General features: G+C 36.8%; 1 protein-coding gene across 3 annotated transcripts in view; it reads left to right on the top strand.

The window, feature by feature from the left end:
* Window positions 1-2,239: 2,239 nt before the first annotated feature.
* The window catches only part of LOC129265325 (centrosomal protein of 128 kDa-like), a 28,102-nt gene continuing 10,617 nt past the window's right edge, over window positions 2,240-19,724 (top strand). The window contains exons 1-15 of one of the 3 annotated variants that reach the window (XM_064102392.1): window positions 2,240-2,415; window positions 8,509-8,668; window positions 9,405-9,491; window positions 10,393-10,536; window positions 10,964-11,008; window positions 11,424-11,591; window positions 12,736-12,861; window positions 13,855-14,007; window positions 14,719-14,860; window positions 15,376-15,533; window positions 16,129-16,394; window positions 17,057-17,231; window positions 17,447-17,566; window positions 18,129-18,260; window positions 19,409-19,570. In XM_064102392.1, the coding sequence (XP_063958462.1) occupies window positions 8,519-8,668; window positions 9,405-9,491; window positions 10,393-10,536; window positions 10,964-11,008; window positions 11,424-11,591; window positions 12,736-12,861; window positions 13,855-14,007; window positions 14,719-14,860; window positions 15,376-15,533; window positions 16,129-16,394; window positions 17,057-17,231; window positions 17,447-17,566; window positions 18,129-18,260; window positions 19,409-19,570 (2,028 nt within the window). In that variant the 5' untranslated portion in view covers window positions 2,240-2,415; window positions 8,509-8,518. Of the gene's footprint in view, window positions 2,416-8,482; window positions 8,669-9,404; window positions 9,492-10,392; window positions 10,537-10,963; window positions 11,009-11,423; window positions 11,592-12,735; window positions 12,862-13,854; window positions 14,008-14,718; window positions 14,861-15,375; window positions 15,534-16,128; window positions 16,395-17,056; window positions 17,232-17,446; window positions 17,567-18,128; window positions 18,261-19,408; window positions 19,571-19,724 lie in introns of all 3 variants that reach the window. The other 2 variants (XM_064102393.1, XM_064102394.1) reach the window with 2 other exon arrangements.

The raw sequence follows: 19,724 nt of genomic DNA on the forward strand, positions 1-19,724 counted from the left end.
TTAATGCATTTGAGGATTGGTTTTCATGATATGGCGGAAGACCGATCAAATAAAATGTCGTAATATCAGAGTAAGGAAATGAAGCTTGCAAGATATTGAGATAATAAATAGTCATGATTTATCTCATGGTGACCATCATTATGCATCTTCTTTAAATTCACGTTGCCATATAATTCACACAGACGACGACAATGTTGTAAATCATTCGTGATTGGTTTCTTTAGGATTATAAAGCCAAGCTTCATAATACAGACAATATCAACCCGAAACACTCCCAATGTCCGCGAGGAAATTAGCGAGAAAAATTATGGGGTACACTTTATGACCATCTTCCAGTCTCATCAAGTGTAATCCGGTCCATAAATTTTAGTAAAAAGTACCTTGTCTGAAGTCTGATGATTTTATTAGTGGAACTGTATGTATAGGGCCAATATAATATAGGTCAATTGCTCATGTATAGATTTACTGCCGACAAAAAATGGTATAGGTATAAAGGCTTGATATTACCTGTAAATTGTCAGACGTGGGATGTTTTGTAATTCGCGTCAAAAGGGAAAAAGTGTGTTAAGTTTGGGCACAGCACATATAGGCCTAAATGTAGACCTATGTGAAACTTGAAAGGCTATACCGATGATCACTTTCCTGTCAGAATTCACTAAGCTCCCCCTCCTCCCGTTCCTCCTAATCCCCTTCCTCTTCTTCTTCTTCTCCTTCTTCTTTTCTGCCTGCTCGCGGTGAAAAGCAGATTTTTTTAAATAGGGCCCGTGTATTATAACCAATGTAGTGACAAGTCCACCCCAACCAAAAGTTGATTTGAATAAAATTTCAACAAGCATAACACTGAAAATTTCATCAAAATCGGATGTAAAATAAGAAAGTTAAGATATTTAAATTTCACTTAATTTTAATATATGCACATCCTGGTTGGTATGCAAATAAGGAGAATGATGACGTCATCCACTCACTATTTATTTTGTACTTTATTATATGAAATATTCTAATTTTCTCCTCATTGTCAAGTGAAACAACGATTCCTCCCTGAACATAAGGAATTAGCATTAATAACATGGTTCAGTCAAGTTGGTCCTTATCGTCAAATCTGTAAAAAAATGAAATATTATATAATTCAATCAATAAAAAACAAAAGAAATGTAGTGAGTGAGGGACATCACTATCTGTCCCATATGCATATCACTGAGTTGTGCATATAACTGTTTTGTGAAAATAAGTGAAACTTTAAAATGTCATACAGTAACTTTCTTATTTTATATCCGATTTTGATGAAATTTTCAGCGTTATGCTAGTTTGATTAATTTCTCTTTTTATTCAATTCAATTCAATTCATTTATTGACCATATAAAAAATATTCAAATACAATGTAAAATAACTTAATATATAAATGCATAAATGTAACAAAACATAAAACAAATAAATATACAACAAATAAATATAATTTATACATTCATGTAAAAGAAAAATCAACATATGGTAAGAGGCAACCAAAAAGATTAAAATCTTGTTAGGCAGTTGCCCCTTTACAGGTATTCAAATAATCATTAATAATCATAACGTAATCATTATATATTCATACATCAAACACAGAATCACCCACACCCAACACACATCCATGACCCATTGCACTCAAACAAAGGAGAGAGAGAGAGAGAAAGAGAGAAGAGAGAGGGGGGAGGAGGGTACATGTATGTTTAGAAAAGGGAAAGGGAATCAAGATGAATAACCACTAATTAATTGTCTTTTAAGTAAAATTTTAAATGAGGAGGCAGTTAAACAAGAACGAATATCAACATTTTTCTGGGGTGGACTTGACCTTTGAATTTTCACAGGAATTCAAAATTCAGTGGGCTTACGAGGGGGACGTTACATGCTGTCTGTATGTGGCTTCGAGGTATTCATTCTTTCACATTCTCCTTACTACCCGCCCCCCTCCCCTCTATAATATAAATTGCTCTCGATTCCCAGTCTCGATTTTATTCACCGTTTTCGCTTTGTGTATCTTTTTTTTTTTTATCCGCAGGTTTAGTACCGTGGCTTTCAAGCTGGATTTGAAGCATTCAACTTGTAAGAGAAAAGGGGCTGATTTTCAGTGCACAATTATCATGATTATAGGCCAACTTGGAATTGAAAGCCTTGAAAGCAAGCCTTCACAGCATGCATCCGTTATTTTTTTTCGGTCGAGTGGCCCTGCGCTCTTCAAAGAAAAGCCGCAGCGAACAGCTTTGTCAAAGACTATGAGCAGGTGGAGAACCAATCAGAGTCGCTCTTTCAGACTTAATCTGTGGAAAAGAAAGCGGTGAATTCAACGTAAACACTTCTTGAAAATCACGAAGAATGTTACTTTTCGACCCGTGAGCACAGCATAGTCTACAGGTATTGTCATAGAAGTTGCCGAAATAGGTAAGAAAATCAACAGTTTTTAGATAGCGTAGATTAGTCTATATATTTACTAATAAGGTACAAATGAGCAGCTGGTTAGTGGTTGCAGTTGGCAAAGCAGAATATCACACAGCCCCATCTATTCACTTATTTGTGGTGCGGATACGGTAATCCTACCTCAAGCGATGTTCGTGCAGGCTCCACTCCAGTCTCCACTTCACTACCGCTACACCACTCCTAGTACCAATGAGGTCCAAACATTACATGTATGGACCTCATAGGCGACATCAGTAGTATTTTTGGTTAGAAATCTCTGAGAACAGGATATTTCTATATTAGGCCTATATCACAAGTACAACTACAAGCTATATTCCTTTCTCTTATTTAAATTATAATTTTATACTAGGCCTATATAGTGTAAATGCATCGTTAATAAAAAAATAAAAATGAAAGAAATGAAGGGGAACTTACATTTTCACGGCTTTTTCCTGGTTTTTCTGGGCAGTTGCTCTTCACTTCTGACTCGCGATCGAAGCTGATAGTGATATGAAGATCACGTGATTCGCGTTCTCGTCAGCTGATCGGTTGATTATTAATTTCGTCAGACGTTAATAATATATATTTTATAATGCTAGCATTCATCGCTAATTTAGGTGAAAGAGATTGAAGTTAAACAGCGCCAGGTCGGAATCATAATTATTTTGGAAGAGTGTATTTATACACTCGATCTCATACCTGACGTAGACGGCGCTATTCAACAAATGCACAATCTTCAATATAAAAAATAAAACGGAAAGAACGCCTTGAACACAGGCCAAAATGCCTAACGATTTCTGGGCGTTGTGGCGTGCGCCTGTAATCCAAGCTATGCGGGGAAGTTACAAATTGATGCAGAGGTTCGAGCCCTGGTCACGTCTTTCGGATGGTGACGTTAAAGGTCGGTCCCAGACGTAAATAATCATATCTGATTGATACACGTCTGACAAAACTCAAATACACACACACACACATTCTCCGCGGCATTAACAACTATCGTAAAGGGCGCTCCATTTATTAATAAAGATGGACGTATAGCTGTCTATGGCGACAAAATTTGCCGCAAATATTTACGAAGAATTGTGAGAAATGGTCTGAAAATGCAACAAAAGAACCGGTGAGTACCGATTAAACATTATCAATTTATTTAATAGAACATATTTTATGACTACAGTTTAACAATTTCTAGATAATATTGCTTAGTTCTAAGCTAGGGCGGCCCAAATGCGCGTGAGTGGAGTCCCACTTTATTAACACGGGTAAGTATTGGGGTGTCGCCTAGAGTGCCGCTACACTACACTCCACCTACCCGAACATCGAGACCCAAAACTCGCTCTGATACTCCGAGTGGCAAAGGTGGGAAAAAAATGCATATTTATTGTAAAAATTATACGTCTACACGGCATCAAATATAAGATTTTAAGAATAAAAGCTTAATTTCTTACTTTCTTTAGTTTAGGGCCTAACGTCCTAACCCAGGCCAGCCAGGGAGCCCAGGGGCTTACCGTGTATTTGGCCATTGTCACCGGACTAGGGTGATTTATGGTCTAAATATTTCTCCAAATGGCCGATCGAGACTGGGGTAGAGGAGACCCCAGTCTCGATCGGCCATTTTGTTACGATTTTTAACAAAAATGGCCGATCGAAACGGGGGTAGAAGGAGAGAACTTTTCGTTTTTTTTTAGGTTCCAGTCTGTGCCCAGATGTCAGGAAACTGCCACTCGTTAGACCTTCATCCATATAATCGTGGTAATTGTATACTTTCTGTTTTCACAATTCATTTGGAGAAATATTTAGACCATAAATCACCCTAGTCCGGTGACAATGGCCAAATACAGGGTAAGCCCCTGGGCTCCCTGGGTTATTAAAAAAGTTACACTCTTGGAGACTTGACTCGTCTGACTTGGGGAGTCTTGACTTCACTCCATATCCCTCCTCCGCCTCCGGTTAGCCTCAAAATTGGTGATTTAGAGCCAACACCGAGTTCCTCGCACATATAAATAATTTGCTGCCGATTTCAAAACATCACGCGCATGCGCGAGGGTCCGAGCTCAGACCCTTCTTCTGGAAACAGTACCACTCACACTACATCAGTACATATAGATATACCTCGGGCGAAGTTCGTGCAGGCTCCACTCCACTTCACTACCGCTACACTACGCTCCACCTACCTGAACTTGGAGACTGTGAACTCGATCTGATATTCCGAGTGACAAAGGTGGGATTTTATGGGGGGATAAGATTCATGCAACATCACGATCTTTAAAAACAAAACAAATATTCTTAATTTACACAAAGTTTCATTTCTTTTCCATGCTTCTATCAGTCTCAAAATTGGTGATTTAGAGCCAACATGAAGTTCCTCACACATATAAATAATTTTTAATTGTTTTAAAGATCATGATGTTGCATGAATTTTATATTATCCCCCATAAAATACCACCTTTGTCACTCGGAATATCAGATCGAGTTCACGGTCTCGAAGTTCGGGTAGGTGGAGCGAATAGCGTAGTGTAGCGGTAGTGAAGTGGATTGGAGCCTGCACGAACTTTGCTCGAGGTACACGCACACACGCATGCGAGGTTAGCTAGACTCTATACTAACCTTGCACAACGCATGTGATTTGACTATGGATTTTGACGTTTTCATTCATCACACAAATGTGAGGGAATAAAACACCCCAAAACCTACATTTATTCACTAGGGCCTACATAAATTTAAATCTTATTAAATAACTTAATTTTAAAAATATAGTCGAAATTATTTATAAAAATTATTTTTCACGCTTACCTGCAAATCTCGGCCAAGATACTCCCTCCGATCCGTCCGAAGATCCTTGATACTGTGGTGGAAATTACGCAAACAACACTCGAAAAGAGAATTTTTCCTATCGAACAGTCATGATTCAAGTCGGCGCATAATAGAAAATTGTACCAAAAAAAATCAACAGGTTGCATCTCATGTATTTACTTATAGGTGAAGTACGCCATCTTTTGACAAGATGATGATGAAAGTGGACTGAATGAGCAAGAAAATAATGCTGAGCGCCTAGAATGCAGCTAGCAGTACAAGCTTCAGAACCGTAAACAAACCGGCTTATAAATAATATCGCGCGTCCTCTTTAGGCCAAAATTGATTTCGTCGCTGATTGAAGGGCATCTACGTGAAGATCAATAAAAATTCCCTTTAAAAAAAAAAACAGCAAAGAGAAGTCACCAAAGGATCCATATGGTTCGGTAAGTGTCATAGCACAATGTGAAATTCTAAATTTAATGTAATAATCTTTTATTTGGGCAAAAGCCCATGAAAGATTTGCATGGGTTGCGTGCATCATGTGCATTTGATATTCCTTCGCACGGGAGATGAAATGAACCCATGGGTGAAACATTACAGGCCACCGTCTGGTGTATTGTCGTACCCTTGTTCATTGAATGAGTGCCTGGGGCTAAGCAAGTCCCTCAATCAATCTTGACAACATCAGTTGAATCCTCAGACTTCGCTTAGCTTGACTTTGCTGTAATGTGATATGGACTGAAGTTAGTGACTAAAAGATTCACCTGCGTCATGCCGGCAGTTTGTTTGCATGGTTTGGTTGCTAACTTCATACCATATCAAAATTATGGTGTAGCCAAGTGAAGCGATGTCTGACTGAGGATTCGAAAGATGACGTCAAGATCAAAGCTGAAATACAGGCTTATTGCCATTCCCGATCTCGATATTTGGAAAAGCGGTGGGCATATTATTTATTGACCTTGAAATGTGACTGAGAGACTTGCCATGACATTAGTGAACAATTTCTGGTGGAGAAATTTGCTCGAACTCGAAGTAGGCCGGTGCGAAATTACATGACTCTTAGTTTACTCTATCAATTTCATTTCATTTGTGTTTCTAGACACACTCACACTAAATGCGAGGTTTATTTACAGACGAACCTCCCACACCCAAGTCAACATGTTTTGAGTGTAAATTTAAACTAAAGCAGCTGACAAAAATTGCTTCATAACAGAAGTAAATTTTGGCGAAACTTGGTGTAAACTCGAATTTTGACATTTGTAAATAAACACAAAAATAAATTAAATTAAATTAAAAATACAATAAATTCTTTATCTAACGTGCTAATATGTTTAGTACGTAATTCATGAGGGTTCCTTTTTCAGTAAATTCAGTAAAGATTAAGTTTGTTTAAGCAATATTTAAAGTTGAAGACTGCTGATTACTGCTGATGGCAAACTAACAAATATGCACGTTGCATGGTCTATCATCAATTCATACCCATGGAAAAGAAAGAAAAATAATACACATTGTAGCCTGTCCAATTGAATGAGAAACGGCTTGTTTGCAAGACACAATGCTTTGAATTGTATTATGAATACATACTGTATAAGCTGTTTTATTCACAGGGGTTTTATTTTCGCGAATTGCGATCGGGCATGAACTTAACAATGCCCGAAAATATTGACACATTTAGAAATTAGTGCCAATGTCCCCAATAACAAAGCTCTGCAATTGCAAACATCCTGTGTGATAAAAAAAATTGTGATATGCACCTATATATGTACAAAAAATAAGAATGAGAAAGTACAGTTATTCATTCAAAAAGTTAGCTAGAATTTCACTTTTTTATTTCTCCAACAAAAATAAGAGCCTATATTATTTCCTAACATATCTCTATCAATATTTTTTTCACTCACTGTAATATTACAATGTAATATCCACGAAATAATTTGGTGTAATAATTTGATTGACTGTATACACAGGTACCTTGGCAGCTATTTGCATGCTCATTAATCTTTATAAGTCACATGACAAGAGGTTTTAGAGGTGTAATATTCTGTTCACAAAATTCAAAATTTTTGCACTTAAACCAATTTTAAAAAAAATGAATCTAACGAAACACAACTTCCAAAGATTGCTTTTACAAATCAAATTGTGAAATGATGAATTTTCAGATCTAGAGGTGCAAAAAAAGTGAAATGTAAGCCACTTTTTTTCCACACTTTCTGACTTCTTTACAGGGACATACATGTATTTAGAATGTATGTAGAAAGTACAAAAGACACATCTGCATGGGGGCTTTTAGGAGCATATTTTTGCGCATGTTTTGCACTATTTTTGCTTCTCTGAAATGTTGTGGAAGTGCTTGGTATATCTTCCGATCGCGAATTCAACAACCGGCGAAAATGTCGGGACCCATGCAATTCGCGAAAAAATTCTGTACGCGAAAAATAACAGCTTATATAGTATAACATATTGATAATGGGATACATACGTGTAGCCGGGATTCCCCATTTCGATCGGGGATGAGGGGGGAGGCACTCAACTATATTGTTTTACATGCATGTATGCGTGACCAAAGATTTTACAAACCAATCCTAAACAAGCCTTATTCATTGGTCAAATTTATACCCTGTTCAAGTATATTCCATGCTCCTACAATTTTGCCCCTAAACAAGTACAATTCTGCCCCTAAACAAGTACAATTCTGAAAAATACAACTTTTTCCCCCTGATTTTGACCTTCTTGACACCCTTAATGTGTTATGTGTGTGACGCACCATGATTGGCAAAAAGTTCCCATTTACATGTTTTGGGGGGTTGCTCGTGTGTACAACAATATTGTTGAGTTCCCCCACCCCTGATTTCAATACTATAATACACAGGGTGGCGATATCCCTACATGGTGATTGCGTACGTAAGAAATTTGCAAGCATCGGTAATGTTAATTGCTTTGTGAGTACACTGCTGATATTAAAGATAATCTCCCAAAGAGGAAAGAGTCTCATGCTTTGGATGTACACATGTACATCTCTGTTGATAAAATTACACTCAAAAGAAAAAAGTGATAAAGTGATAATTTTCTGTCTGCTGCTTCCGCAATCACATATCTGGCCAATCACAGCAGTCGCCGTCTGAAGAAGCCTACAGCACCAAAGTGCCAGTAACCAAAAGTCCCTCAAAGTATTAATTTAATATAACTCTCTTGATTGTGTAAAGAAAATTTCTACCAGTGTTAAACAATTTCTTGAATTGGATAAACCTCTTCAAACATGTAGGATTTGTCTGTGTTTCATGAAAACAGACTGCTAAGGATGTCAACAGAAAGTGATGGCTATGGTGCTTCAGATAATGGGAGTGTGCTCAATGCAAGACGTTATCCACTGGCCAGAAGAGGGCGCTCTAGACCTTCATCCAATTCTGACGTTGCTGAGAGAGTTGACACATTGGCATCTTCATTAAGAGTAAGTAGTCTTTCCTTTTTTTTTACCCAGGGGTATAAGAATTCAGCTCTTTAGCTGATTTCAGCTATTGTTTTTTTTTTTCAGCTTAAATTCAGCCTATTTTAGATTTCCTCAAGTACAAAAACTATGGGAGCTTTTCCAATTTAAACTTTTTTTAAACACTCTTCAGCTATTTTCTGCTCTGTTTATTTGTGATCATTCATACCTTTGTTTACTGTACCAGTAATGGATTTCCACAGTAATGAGCTGTTGTGCATCCTTGCTTGCTTCCTACCACAACCTTATACTATTTGTAGGCATGCACTCAGTAATCCAAATTTATCCAACTAACTTAACAGAACAATTTGTGAGTAAATTCAGTCAATGATGCAAGTTTGGTGCTACAAGTCTCTTTTTGTGGATAATAATATTTAGAATTCAGTTCCCAGACATGATACATATACATATTTTGTAAAAATCCAATCACTTTCATTGAAATACTCTTCTTTATGGAAATTTTATGTTACTTGATTAATTCACATCATGAAAGTTTTAGCATTTTTCTCATTTAATGCTCAGTGTCACGTAATTTCAGTGTTCGATAATCTTTTTTTCCTTGCAATTTTCCAGCCCATCATTATTGATCTTGCAGTATTTATTCACGAAACAAAAACAACTTAACATGGTCTACTGCAGTGTTTTTATGTATGTGCTGATGTTTTTTTATGCACCATCTTATTCTTTGATTGATCCTCAGGATACCAACAGAAATCTCCAAGAGGTTGGTGGTCTGTTAGGACAGTACAGAAGTGCCAGTAGTCAACAGACCGATGCAATTGACAGGGTTTGTTTTCTCTTAACTCTGGATGCAATACGTGTGGTGTGGTTGTAAATTTGTAGGTCATATACTCCAGTTGTTAGAGCATTGGACCCATGATTGTGAGGTTGTGAGTACGCATTCCTGCTCAGTAATTAAATCCGCTGTAATCAAAAAGACCTGAGAGAGAGTAATTTCTGTCATCTGTTAGGTCAGTCACTATGACTGATTAACTTGAACATGAAATTTTTCCTATGCAAATTTTTATACCAGCTTGGTGTGAATGTGGTAATAAGCTGCGCTACAGAAGTTACTTCATCAGAAAAAAAGGCTCTAGTTTCCACCTTTTCTAAATTTGATTGAAATCATATTCGTAGCCATAGATGAAATTTTGAGTGGTCTCTCAAACTTGTGAGTTCTGTAGATTTTTTCCTACGACTGTTGGGTTCTTCAGGTCTTGCCTTCTGTGGAAAAACTTTGTCTTGAATATGACTAATCTGCAGTCTTGATTTATTTAAAGAAATTTCACTGGAATACATTTGACACAAAGAAAATGTGTTTTTTTCTTTTTGTAAATGGTGGATCCGGAACTTACAAGGCAAGGGGGGTGGGCATGAATGACTGACAAGCCAAAGAAAAAAAGTTTTCACTGGTGATGGAATGCATTTTCCCATCAAAAAAGCCTGTATGGGTTTTGCCATGGGCATGTGTCCTCCTGGATCTACTACTGGTGAAATAAACATTCAAATGGTGCTTGGTTTCTGATATATGCTTGTATTGTTAATATTGAATGGTTTTACTTTTTATTCTCAATTGAGCTACAGTGTGAGAGTAGGAGAAGGCTAAAACTTCACTATATCAGTTTGTGATTGAAAATGTATATGAAACAAACTATTTTTTGGTATTTTTATTTTTGTTTGATATGTAGTTGAGGGCAAACCTCAATCAACGTGATTCCCAACTGAGTAGAGATCGCTCTGACAGATATGCAAGACATGAGTCTGACACTATGTCAGCAAGTGAACTAAGATCCGACTCCAGGCATAGAAGATCAGCTTCAGCAACACAAACGGTATGAAGGGGGGGGGGGGATGAAAGGGAGAGAGCGATGGAGAGACTTGTAGACAGGCAGAGAGAGAGAAAGATACTAGATGAAATAGATTAAAGAGATTTTTTGTGGTTTAAAGTTGAGTTACTTTTCCTGTTTCAACAAAGTTTGATTTTTTTTTCTTCCATCTGTACATGCAACACATTTTGCTATGGAAACAAATTTCATGTGACGTACATTCCAGGATCTGTATGCCTATCACAACGCCCTTCCAGTACCGAAAGCATAGAGTGGCTGTTTGTTACTTAACACCCAGTACAAATTCAGATAAATTTTAATGTTGTCAATTGGTTTCTTAGAATGATATATACTCATACACCTAACTTTTTTTTTTTTTTTTAAATTAGCATATGTATCATGATATTCATATCAGTTTTTTCATTTATGACAGAGGAAGACAAGGCCATCTGTCAGATTTAGTCAAAATGCTGATGAGGTGAGAATTCGTATCTATTCCAGTTAGCTAGTCCTTTTCAAATCTTTCTTATGAATGTTATATTTACTGCATGCAATAAATGTAGGATAAAAAAAGAGGTCCTAAAATCACCAATTCTCTGGTTAGATCCTAAAAAGCATATTCGTGCTTCCTAAGCAGTCGGCAAAAACAACAAATTCTACTCTATTACTCTTTACCTACAGCACTCCCTTCATTCATAATTTTAATTTTGTGAGATGAACAGCACTTAAAACTTCACTCAAGACTATCATTTTCTGTCAAACATTCAAATGCTTTATATTTCTGACAGAGGAGTCTGCTTCTTTGAATGTCTTTAAGCAGATATGCGGTATCATACAAATGCTGTGAATCATCATCGTCATCTCTAAATCATTTCTTTTTTATGTTCACTCAGGTCCATGAGATCCACCGCGATATCAGGGATCTAGGCCAAGACCAGGCCAGATTAGCTGAACAGCTCAGTCACGAGAGAAATCGACGTGACCAGGTCGAGTTGGAAAACAGGAAACTTCTTCTTGACCTCTCAGATTCTGTGAAGCGGACAGAGTGGCAAGATAGCAAGGTATTTGCCATTTGATTTAATCAATAATTGCAGTTTTATGCCTCCACACACCGTGAATGGTAGCCAGAGGCATAATACGAACCAATAGCACCATCTCGAGTCCTCAACTACTCATACCTGGCCAGTTTCCTGACCCATAATGCTAGTGAAGTCTAGTAATATAGACCCACTTGATTGATAACATGCTAATTAACTACTCAATACATTTATACCGCAATAATTATGTTACCAAGTAGAAAAACAATTACTCTTCCTATAAAAACATTTTAGTTTCTCTGTACAAATACAGTTATATGTCAATTTATTCTCTGTAGTATTATACAAATAGCGAATAGGCATGAGTGCGATGGTGCGAGATTTTGCATGAGGTGAAAGAAAGATGCTCTATTCAACGAGGCGTGAGCCGAGTTGAATAGAGCGTTTCTTTCTTTCACCGAATGCGAAATCTCGCACCATTGCACGAATAAGAATATTCGCTATTTGTGTTGTACAACGCCTCGGAATTTAGCGAAAATATGAAAAAACAAAGAATTTATCCCTATAGTAATCTATGAAAAGGGAGCAAAAATACAGAAAGCAGAAAGCAAAATCCCACAAGCGCACATGACCTTGGGCAGCCTTGCGCATTTAGCCAGCTGGCTTATACGCGTACTGTTCATTTTTACCGAGCGCAATGAATTAAATTGTATTGTGACGTCACCTCCTAAAGCCGTGCAACGGTACATTTTGGATGGTACGTCTTGTGCAACGGTACGAATGTTTGACATTCAGCCTCCCATTTGCTCGCGTACAACAAGCTAAGTGGGCTTTGTACAATAGTAAATATCTGAAAACACACAGTCAATGAGAGACCACACACAGTTCTCTCCCCTTTAATGTCAATGCCTTGAAATGTGTGGGGTCCTAAAACATAAACTAGCAGTTGAGCTTTACATTAATTTGAATACATGAGTAATGTAAGACAAGCAATGCAACAAAGAAGCATTCTTATCAGGGCTTTCATGGTTTTCACAGTTCTAGTTATGATAGCATGGACATGAAAATAAGTGAGGTTTTTTAAATAAAACTGAAATACTAACTGACAAAATGACCTAGGATAGTGGAATACCAGTTTTAAACAGAGATATTTCTTTTTTTCCCCCAGCCATCAGAGAGAGTTGAGAAGCGTCTGAGAGATCTACAGGAGGAGCTACGGTTGCAACGTGAATCAGTTTCTAGGAAATTCAAAAGCACAGATGACAGAGATTCTATCAAAAAAGAGATAAGAGAGGTATGCAATGATGATATCAAATGCAACTATAAGAAATGTTTTATTGAGTTGAGAGAAAGAAAGAAGGGTGTACGAAGAAAGAGGAGGAAACATATTCGGTCAACCCTTTTTATAGACTCTCATACTCTTTGAAACTTGAACCAAGTCAATTTAGTAACATGTAATATGATGAGAAGCAACATTGAGGGGAGGGGGGGTACACATTAATGTATTACAAGATGGTCAACAAGCTATGTTTATTAGCCATGCTGTGAAGAAACAAATTTCAAGAGCGGGAAGAAAAAAAGGTAGAATAAATTTGTCAAGTGCAGGAAGAAAAACAGAGAGAGAGAGGAGTGAGAAAAGATAGGGGCCATGGAATTACATTATATTTTTTCAGTCAAAATAGGGGATTTGATTTTCACACTTTATCTATAGACAAAAAAAAACTGATTTTCACCGACAACTGTTATAAGCTACTGAAATGTTTTCATCTGAATGACTCGGAACAAATTAGTCAGTGAAAACAACTTGACTATGTGCTTCATGAAACCCTCCACTGGATCCAGTTACACAAAGGTTAGCAATTAATCGTACACTTGATTTTCACGATTGATTGTACATTGTAGTCAATGGAATCGATCGTAGAAAATGTTCTACGATCATTGCTAAGTTTTGTGTTACGCTTCCCTGATGTGACAGTGTATTGCAGGGGCAAACCATTGTTAACACACAACAGGTCTCTCTCCTACCGGCACTTGTCTAATGACCATGTCCTGTTACCACCGGGGTCAGGAAAGGTTAGAAGTTAGTGTTGGGTATGGTTTATAGACCAGGAAAATGATAATGCTGGATAGATGGTGAGGACTTTAAAACATTGTTTTTTCTTGTGGGTATAGAGTTTATGTATTTTAGGTTGTTGATTGCTTCCTCCTTCCTAGAAATGTCTGTACAATGTACAGAATAGAAATGATCATTGCCCCCTTGTCTCCATCCTATTTCTGACTAATAAAGACACTACTGAACGTGAGTCGTGAGGAGGATCGTGAGCTAAGATCAAGGCTGGTTCAGATGGAGGCTGAGAAACAGAAGATGGCATCGGAGCTGGAGAGTACCAAGAGAAAACTCGACCAATCACACGGAAGCTCATCTGTTCTACAGCAACATGTAAGATCTCTTGATGTACATACTTGTCCATCAGTTCAGTGCCAACTGTCCACATTTTACAACGTCGGTCATATCTATAAAGTTATAGGAAAATTACTAGATTTTCACAAATATTTGTATATAATTCATAGTAAAATAGTAGTAATATAAGAACTATGTTGTAACGTATCTTAGCTTTTACAGATTGTTATTAATCATTTGATTCACTCGGTCTTCTTTAGGTAAATTTTTAACAAGTTTGGAAGAATTTTTGCCAATTGCATGCCGATTGCTCTGTTTTTCGTAATTCATGTCCTTTGTCTGTGTACATTGCAGACTTCTCCAGTTTTCTCCATCCCTTATTTTCCTCTGCTTTCTTTTCTGTCTCTCTTGTTTTGCTCCTTTCTCATGTGGCTTTCATAGTGTTTATGTGTAAGACGGTGTGCCTATTGCAAACCATTTTGTGTTGTAGGATATATGCCTTTTTCTTGATGTGAAATTATTATTATTGTAAATACAATTTTCCCCTGTTTTCAACTAAATTTTAAACCCAAGCCCATACTTTGTACAAGAAGATGTAACCATTCGATGATCAATATATTACATTTTAAGAAAATCGATGTTTACTTGAACTGAGGAGCTCAAAATGCTTTTCAACTAGCTGGAAAATGGTTCAGATTAAATCTCAGGCCTTTGATTTACAACAAGTTAATGAATTTGATTGCCCCGTAGATGGATTCATTACGGAAGGACCTTGCTCGTTCTGATGAAGACAGACACCATCTCAAGAGCCAGCTGACCCAAATGAGGAACTCATTCCATGAGGACGACTTTGCTGTGCCAAGGAGAGAGAGGCAACAGAGTATTCACGAAGGTAATGAGATAATGGCAGTAGTTTGTATTAAAATGAAATGAAAGAAGCATGGAATGTACAGGAATGTCCATGTATCCTTCAGATAAATAAAGGCTATAACTAAATTTGTCATATATTGAAATAAGACTATGGTTTTTGACGGTGCTCTTAATTCATTTCCCAAAATTCATGGCGTTTATTTGATTTAACTTAACCTTAGCATTTGAAGCATGAATTGCACTTTTCTTTATGTTTTTTGATAGTTACTTGTTATACTGGCTTGGGTTTATAGAACAAAGCAAGAGAGAGGATGTTTGAAATGTGTGATAGAAAGAGATAGAGGGAGAGGCACAAACTGAAAGAGAAACATAGAAAATGGAAGAGAGGAGGGATGGAAGAAAGACTAAGAAATACAGAGAGACTGCAGTGGAGAAATGGAAAGATGCATCTAGACTGAAACCAAAGAAAGAGATGGAGGTAGAGAGAATGCACAATTTTCTGATCATTTCTTCTCATTTCATTGTACCTACTTTCAGATGGAGATGATATTAGAGAAAGGAGTAAATTGGAGAGGGAGATTCATAGTTTAAGAGCCCAGCTGAGTCAGGCCAGTAGTCTAAAGGAGTATGATGAACAGAGGAAAGAGCTGGACAGAAGTAGAAGACAGAATGAACAGCTATCTGAACATATTGATGTAAGTACTTCTACCTATTCAAATGCATTGTTAGGGTAACTTTCACCTTTTTATAAGTTTGTTTTAATAAAAGCAGAAACACATACCAAATTTAAACAAAGATTTTAGCAAAGAATAACCAAGTTATATACTTCATATTATTCAATGTGTTGATCTGCGGATTGTTTCATAAAGAGTTACAACTGTTGTAACTTTGCCATTATGGCAATTACCATTGAAACAGGGCTCAGCAGCCAATCAAAATCAAGGTTGCCATGGTAGTTGCCATAATGCCAAAGTTACAACAGTTGTAACTCTTTATGAAACGGGCCTCTGGTCATGTAACACACATGATTTGCAATCACACACAAATCGGCATGGCTCTAAGTCTCAATGCTCAAGGTGTTCAAGAAATATGATATCAGAATTGTTTGAATATGAAACCAATAATCTGTGTTCCAAGGCTTAGAACATCATAATAAACGTGATTAAACCTACCACATTGGCTAAAGTTTTGAAACAAGTGCTCTAGTCGTGACATGATTGCAGATGCCTTTATGAATATTATTCTTTTGAGTCCAGCCCATTTTTTTTATTTTCTTTCTTTGATTTTTAGACGCTCAACCAAGAACTAGATGGGAAGGATAGGAAGCAAGGAAAATTGCTAGCCCAGTTGAAGGATGCCACAGATAGTCTAGCAGAGAGTGAGCACCAACGCCAACAGGCCCTGGACCAGCTACAAGATCTAGAGGAGAGGCTGAGACTGAAAAGCAGTGAGAGCGAGGCTAGCATCAAGAGGGCCAGAGAGAGCGAGAGATTGCTGACAGAGAACCAAGGAAAGACGGAAGACAGGCAGAGGAAACTACTTGATATGGTGAAACAGTGAGTGATTAATAGCTTGATGGAAGGTTGGTGGAGGATGGCAGGGCCCTGTCTTACAAAGAGTTATGATTGATCCAATCAATTGTAACTCTATGGAAATCCATTAATGTCATATTTTTTTCTACAGGATATTTGCAAAATGTCTTTTGTTAACAAAGAAGAAGAACACACCAAATTGTCAAGAAATCAATTAATTTATGAATATACATACATATCTATAATTTTTTGTGTATGTTGACTTTGCTGGCTTTCCATGATTGCGATTGATCAGATCAATCGCAACTCTTTGTAAGATGGGGCCCTGGTATGTGACAGAAGATAGAAAGAGTGGGAGAGAGATTGAAGGAGAGAGTGATGGATAGTCATGATAACTTGAAAAGTGTGAGGGTACAAATTTGGAGAGGTGGAAGGAGAGAGAGGAAAAGAGGACCAAGGAGGGTGACTTCTTGCTTTTAGAGAACCAAGAAAAGATGAAAGGATAAGCACATATGACCTTTTAAAGACATGTTGAAGGAGGTCTCTTTAAACTGGATTTAAAGAGCAAACACTATGACAAATCTGCTGTCAGCCAGCCTAGGTTCTGTAAGAAAAAGATGAAATCAATTATGATCAATTGCATTTAGTGCTTGCTACCAAATCTATTTTTTTTTTTTTTCTAATAGCCTGAAATCGAAATGCAGGAAGTTGGAGAGAGATCATGAATCCAGCAGGCTTAGCTCATCCCAACACCAAGATAGAGCAGAGGAATTGCTCAAAGAAAATGAGACGCTGAATATGCACAAAACAAACATGACCCACCGGATGGAAAATCTACAAAGGGAAATTGCAGACATCTTGGTATGGTTAAGTCGATTTTTTTATCTCTATCATTGTTCTTCTTTTCTTGTTCTTTCTTTTTGATTTTTTTTCTAGTTTTTCTCCTTCATTCTTTGTACTTTATCTTCTCATTCTCTTTCTTATTCTTTTTCCTTTCCTTCTTTTTCATAAATTGTACTTTTTGCTTGTTTTAATAGGACTTTAACTAAAATATTTTGATATTAATTTTTTTGTAGGAAAAGTTAGCGAGGCAAGATGAACAGCTGAGGTTAAAGGACATTGAGGTGAATGAACTAAAGTCTTCCTGTATGAAACTAGACCAAGAACTCAGGGACAATAGGAATCTAACAGACAGGGTCAGTATCATATATAGAAAAGTCCTATTGTAGAAAAAGTGAAAGCAATCATTAGTTAGTTTAAATATTTGTTTCATACCAGTTGGAAAGAATATTGCAATAAAAAGTTACACTGCAAAGGAAATTACTGTAGTGTTCAGACTTAATATTTTGTGTGTAATCCTTTACATGCAATTCTTTGTGGTTTTGCATATAAAATTACAATTAAGTGCTCTATAATTGATATTTTCCATTCACTATGAGACAGTTTACTTTGCAAGTAAGTCTCATGACCATATTGAAATAGAATTCATCTTCAAACATATTCACTTTTTATTCTAGTAACATAATACAATGTACATTATCATCTATATAGAGTGTTTTAGCATAGTTTGGTCTGTATCAAGTGCCTGTTCAATACCAGAGCGTATCCCTAAAAGGACCGAAATCTGACAAATATCCCGTAGGCTCCTGGACAAAACTTGCCATTAAATTGCCATTTCTCCACTTCATAATAATAATATTAATTATCATCATCATCATCATGATTTTCATCATTTCCTTATTAATGTTTCCGTTTCAGTTGGAGGGAGAGTTACACGGAGAACAATCAAGACTAATGATGGTCAGTAATGAAAAGCTCAAAGTGGAACAGCAGCTTGATTCAGCTAAAGCCAAGTTACATGATGCTCAAGGGCAGAATCAGAGAATACAGGTGACCTTACAAGTGACCTTATTTGGTTTATTATGTTTATTGGTAGGAGAATCTATCAAGTTATATCCTCTCTGAATCTCAGTTCTCTCTACTGGTATACAGTGCGTCACAGAAAAAAAGAAACCAAGATTTCCATGTCTTTTTAATTCAAAGGCAAATGAATTGTGATATTTGATTTTCATAATATATAATTCAATTATTCCTCTTTATTTTGATATCTAATATGAGACGAACACTACACGCGTCAATGAGAAAGACGAGTTTGAAATTTTAATGTAAAAATCAGGTTGCGCAGAAAAATTGAACAAGATTGGTTCGTGATACGGCGACCGTGCATATTGGAGCGTTGGCTAATTAGCATTTCTTTTGTATTCTTTGTGAAGCTTCTTTCACTGATCCCTGAAATGAGAGTGGATTCAGATTCACTCGTGTGTTTCTGCTATGCCTCAGTCGTTTCTGATATGCCTCAGTATTTATTGTTTGTAATCTGCTATGCGTGAACGATTTGCTAAGCTGTTGGTTTTAAATGAGAAGATAAGTTTGCACTCTGCTATGAGTATCAAATTTATAGTAAAAAAAAATGTGAAATCTATCTCTGAAAACTGGTTTTCTTTTTTGTGGGACGCACTTAAAAAAAAAAAAGATTGAAATCACTAACCATGTCATAGGGGAGACTCCCATTAGATAAGATTTTATGTGAGATTAATGAGCCAAGCCATGCATATTATTTTTATTCGGTCCAAGGTCGAACAGCTGGAGAAAATTATGAATAGAAATCTGAAATTGCTTTGAAATATTTCTGCAACATTTTGGCAGGGTACACCTATCATCATTAGGCAGTAGAATGAGTCTGCGCTGTGTTTTGGAGATGATTTTAAGGCCTGTACGGGAAAAAATATGAAGACTTCTGGTTGTCACATGATCTCTGTTCATTAGGTACTTGGGTAGACAATACATTTTACATTGCTTGACAACTTGTCCTACGTATAGAAAAGATATCTTTCACAGAAAATTCAAAATTTATTCATAATTTCTTCTGCGATTATGGGCCAGCCACCTTTTTCCACTCTCCCAAACTTTTTTTTCTTTTTTGATAAAGTGGTTTTTGTCACCCCAATAGCAATATCTCCCTCGCTTTTCAATTTCAGAGAGAATTGCGTGACATCACCAAGCAGAATGCTGAACTAACCTCTCAGGTATCTGACCTGAACACTCGGAAGAAGGAAGTAGAAAGACAGCTTGCCGTTGCTGAAGATGAGAAACAAAACATCAAGCAGGACCTCAAAAAGTTGGATAAAAAGTTTCAAGAGGTATGGAATCAAGACTCAATATTATGCAATCGTTATTTCCACATTTGCAGTTGCAATGATATAAAAATTAACATTAAGCACTCACTTCAAACTAGAAAAAATGTTGTGTATATTATTATATTTTCGATTTTTTTATACAAGAGGAAAAATTAAA

The sequence above is a fragment of the Lytechinus pictus genome, chromosome 7 (genome assembly GCF_037042905.1).
Source record: "Lytechinus pictus isolate F3 Inbred chromosome 7, Lp3.0, whole genome shotgun sequence".
Taxonomy (NCBI): Eukaryota; Metazoa; Echinodermata; class Echinoidea; order Temnopleuroida; family Toxopneustidae; genus Lytechinus; species Lytechinus pictus.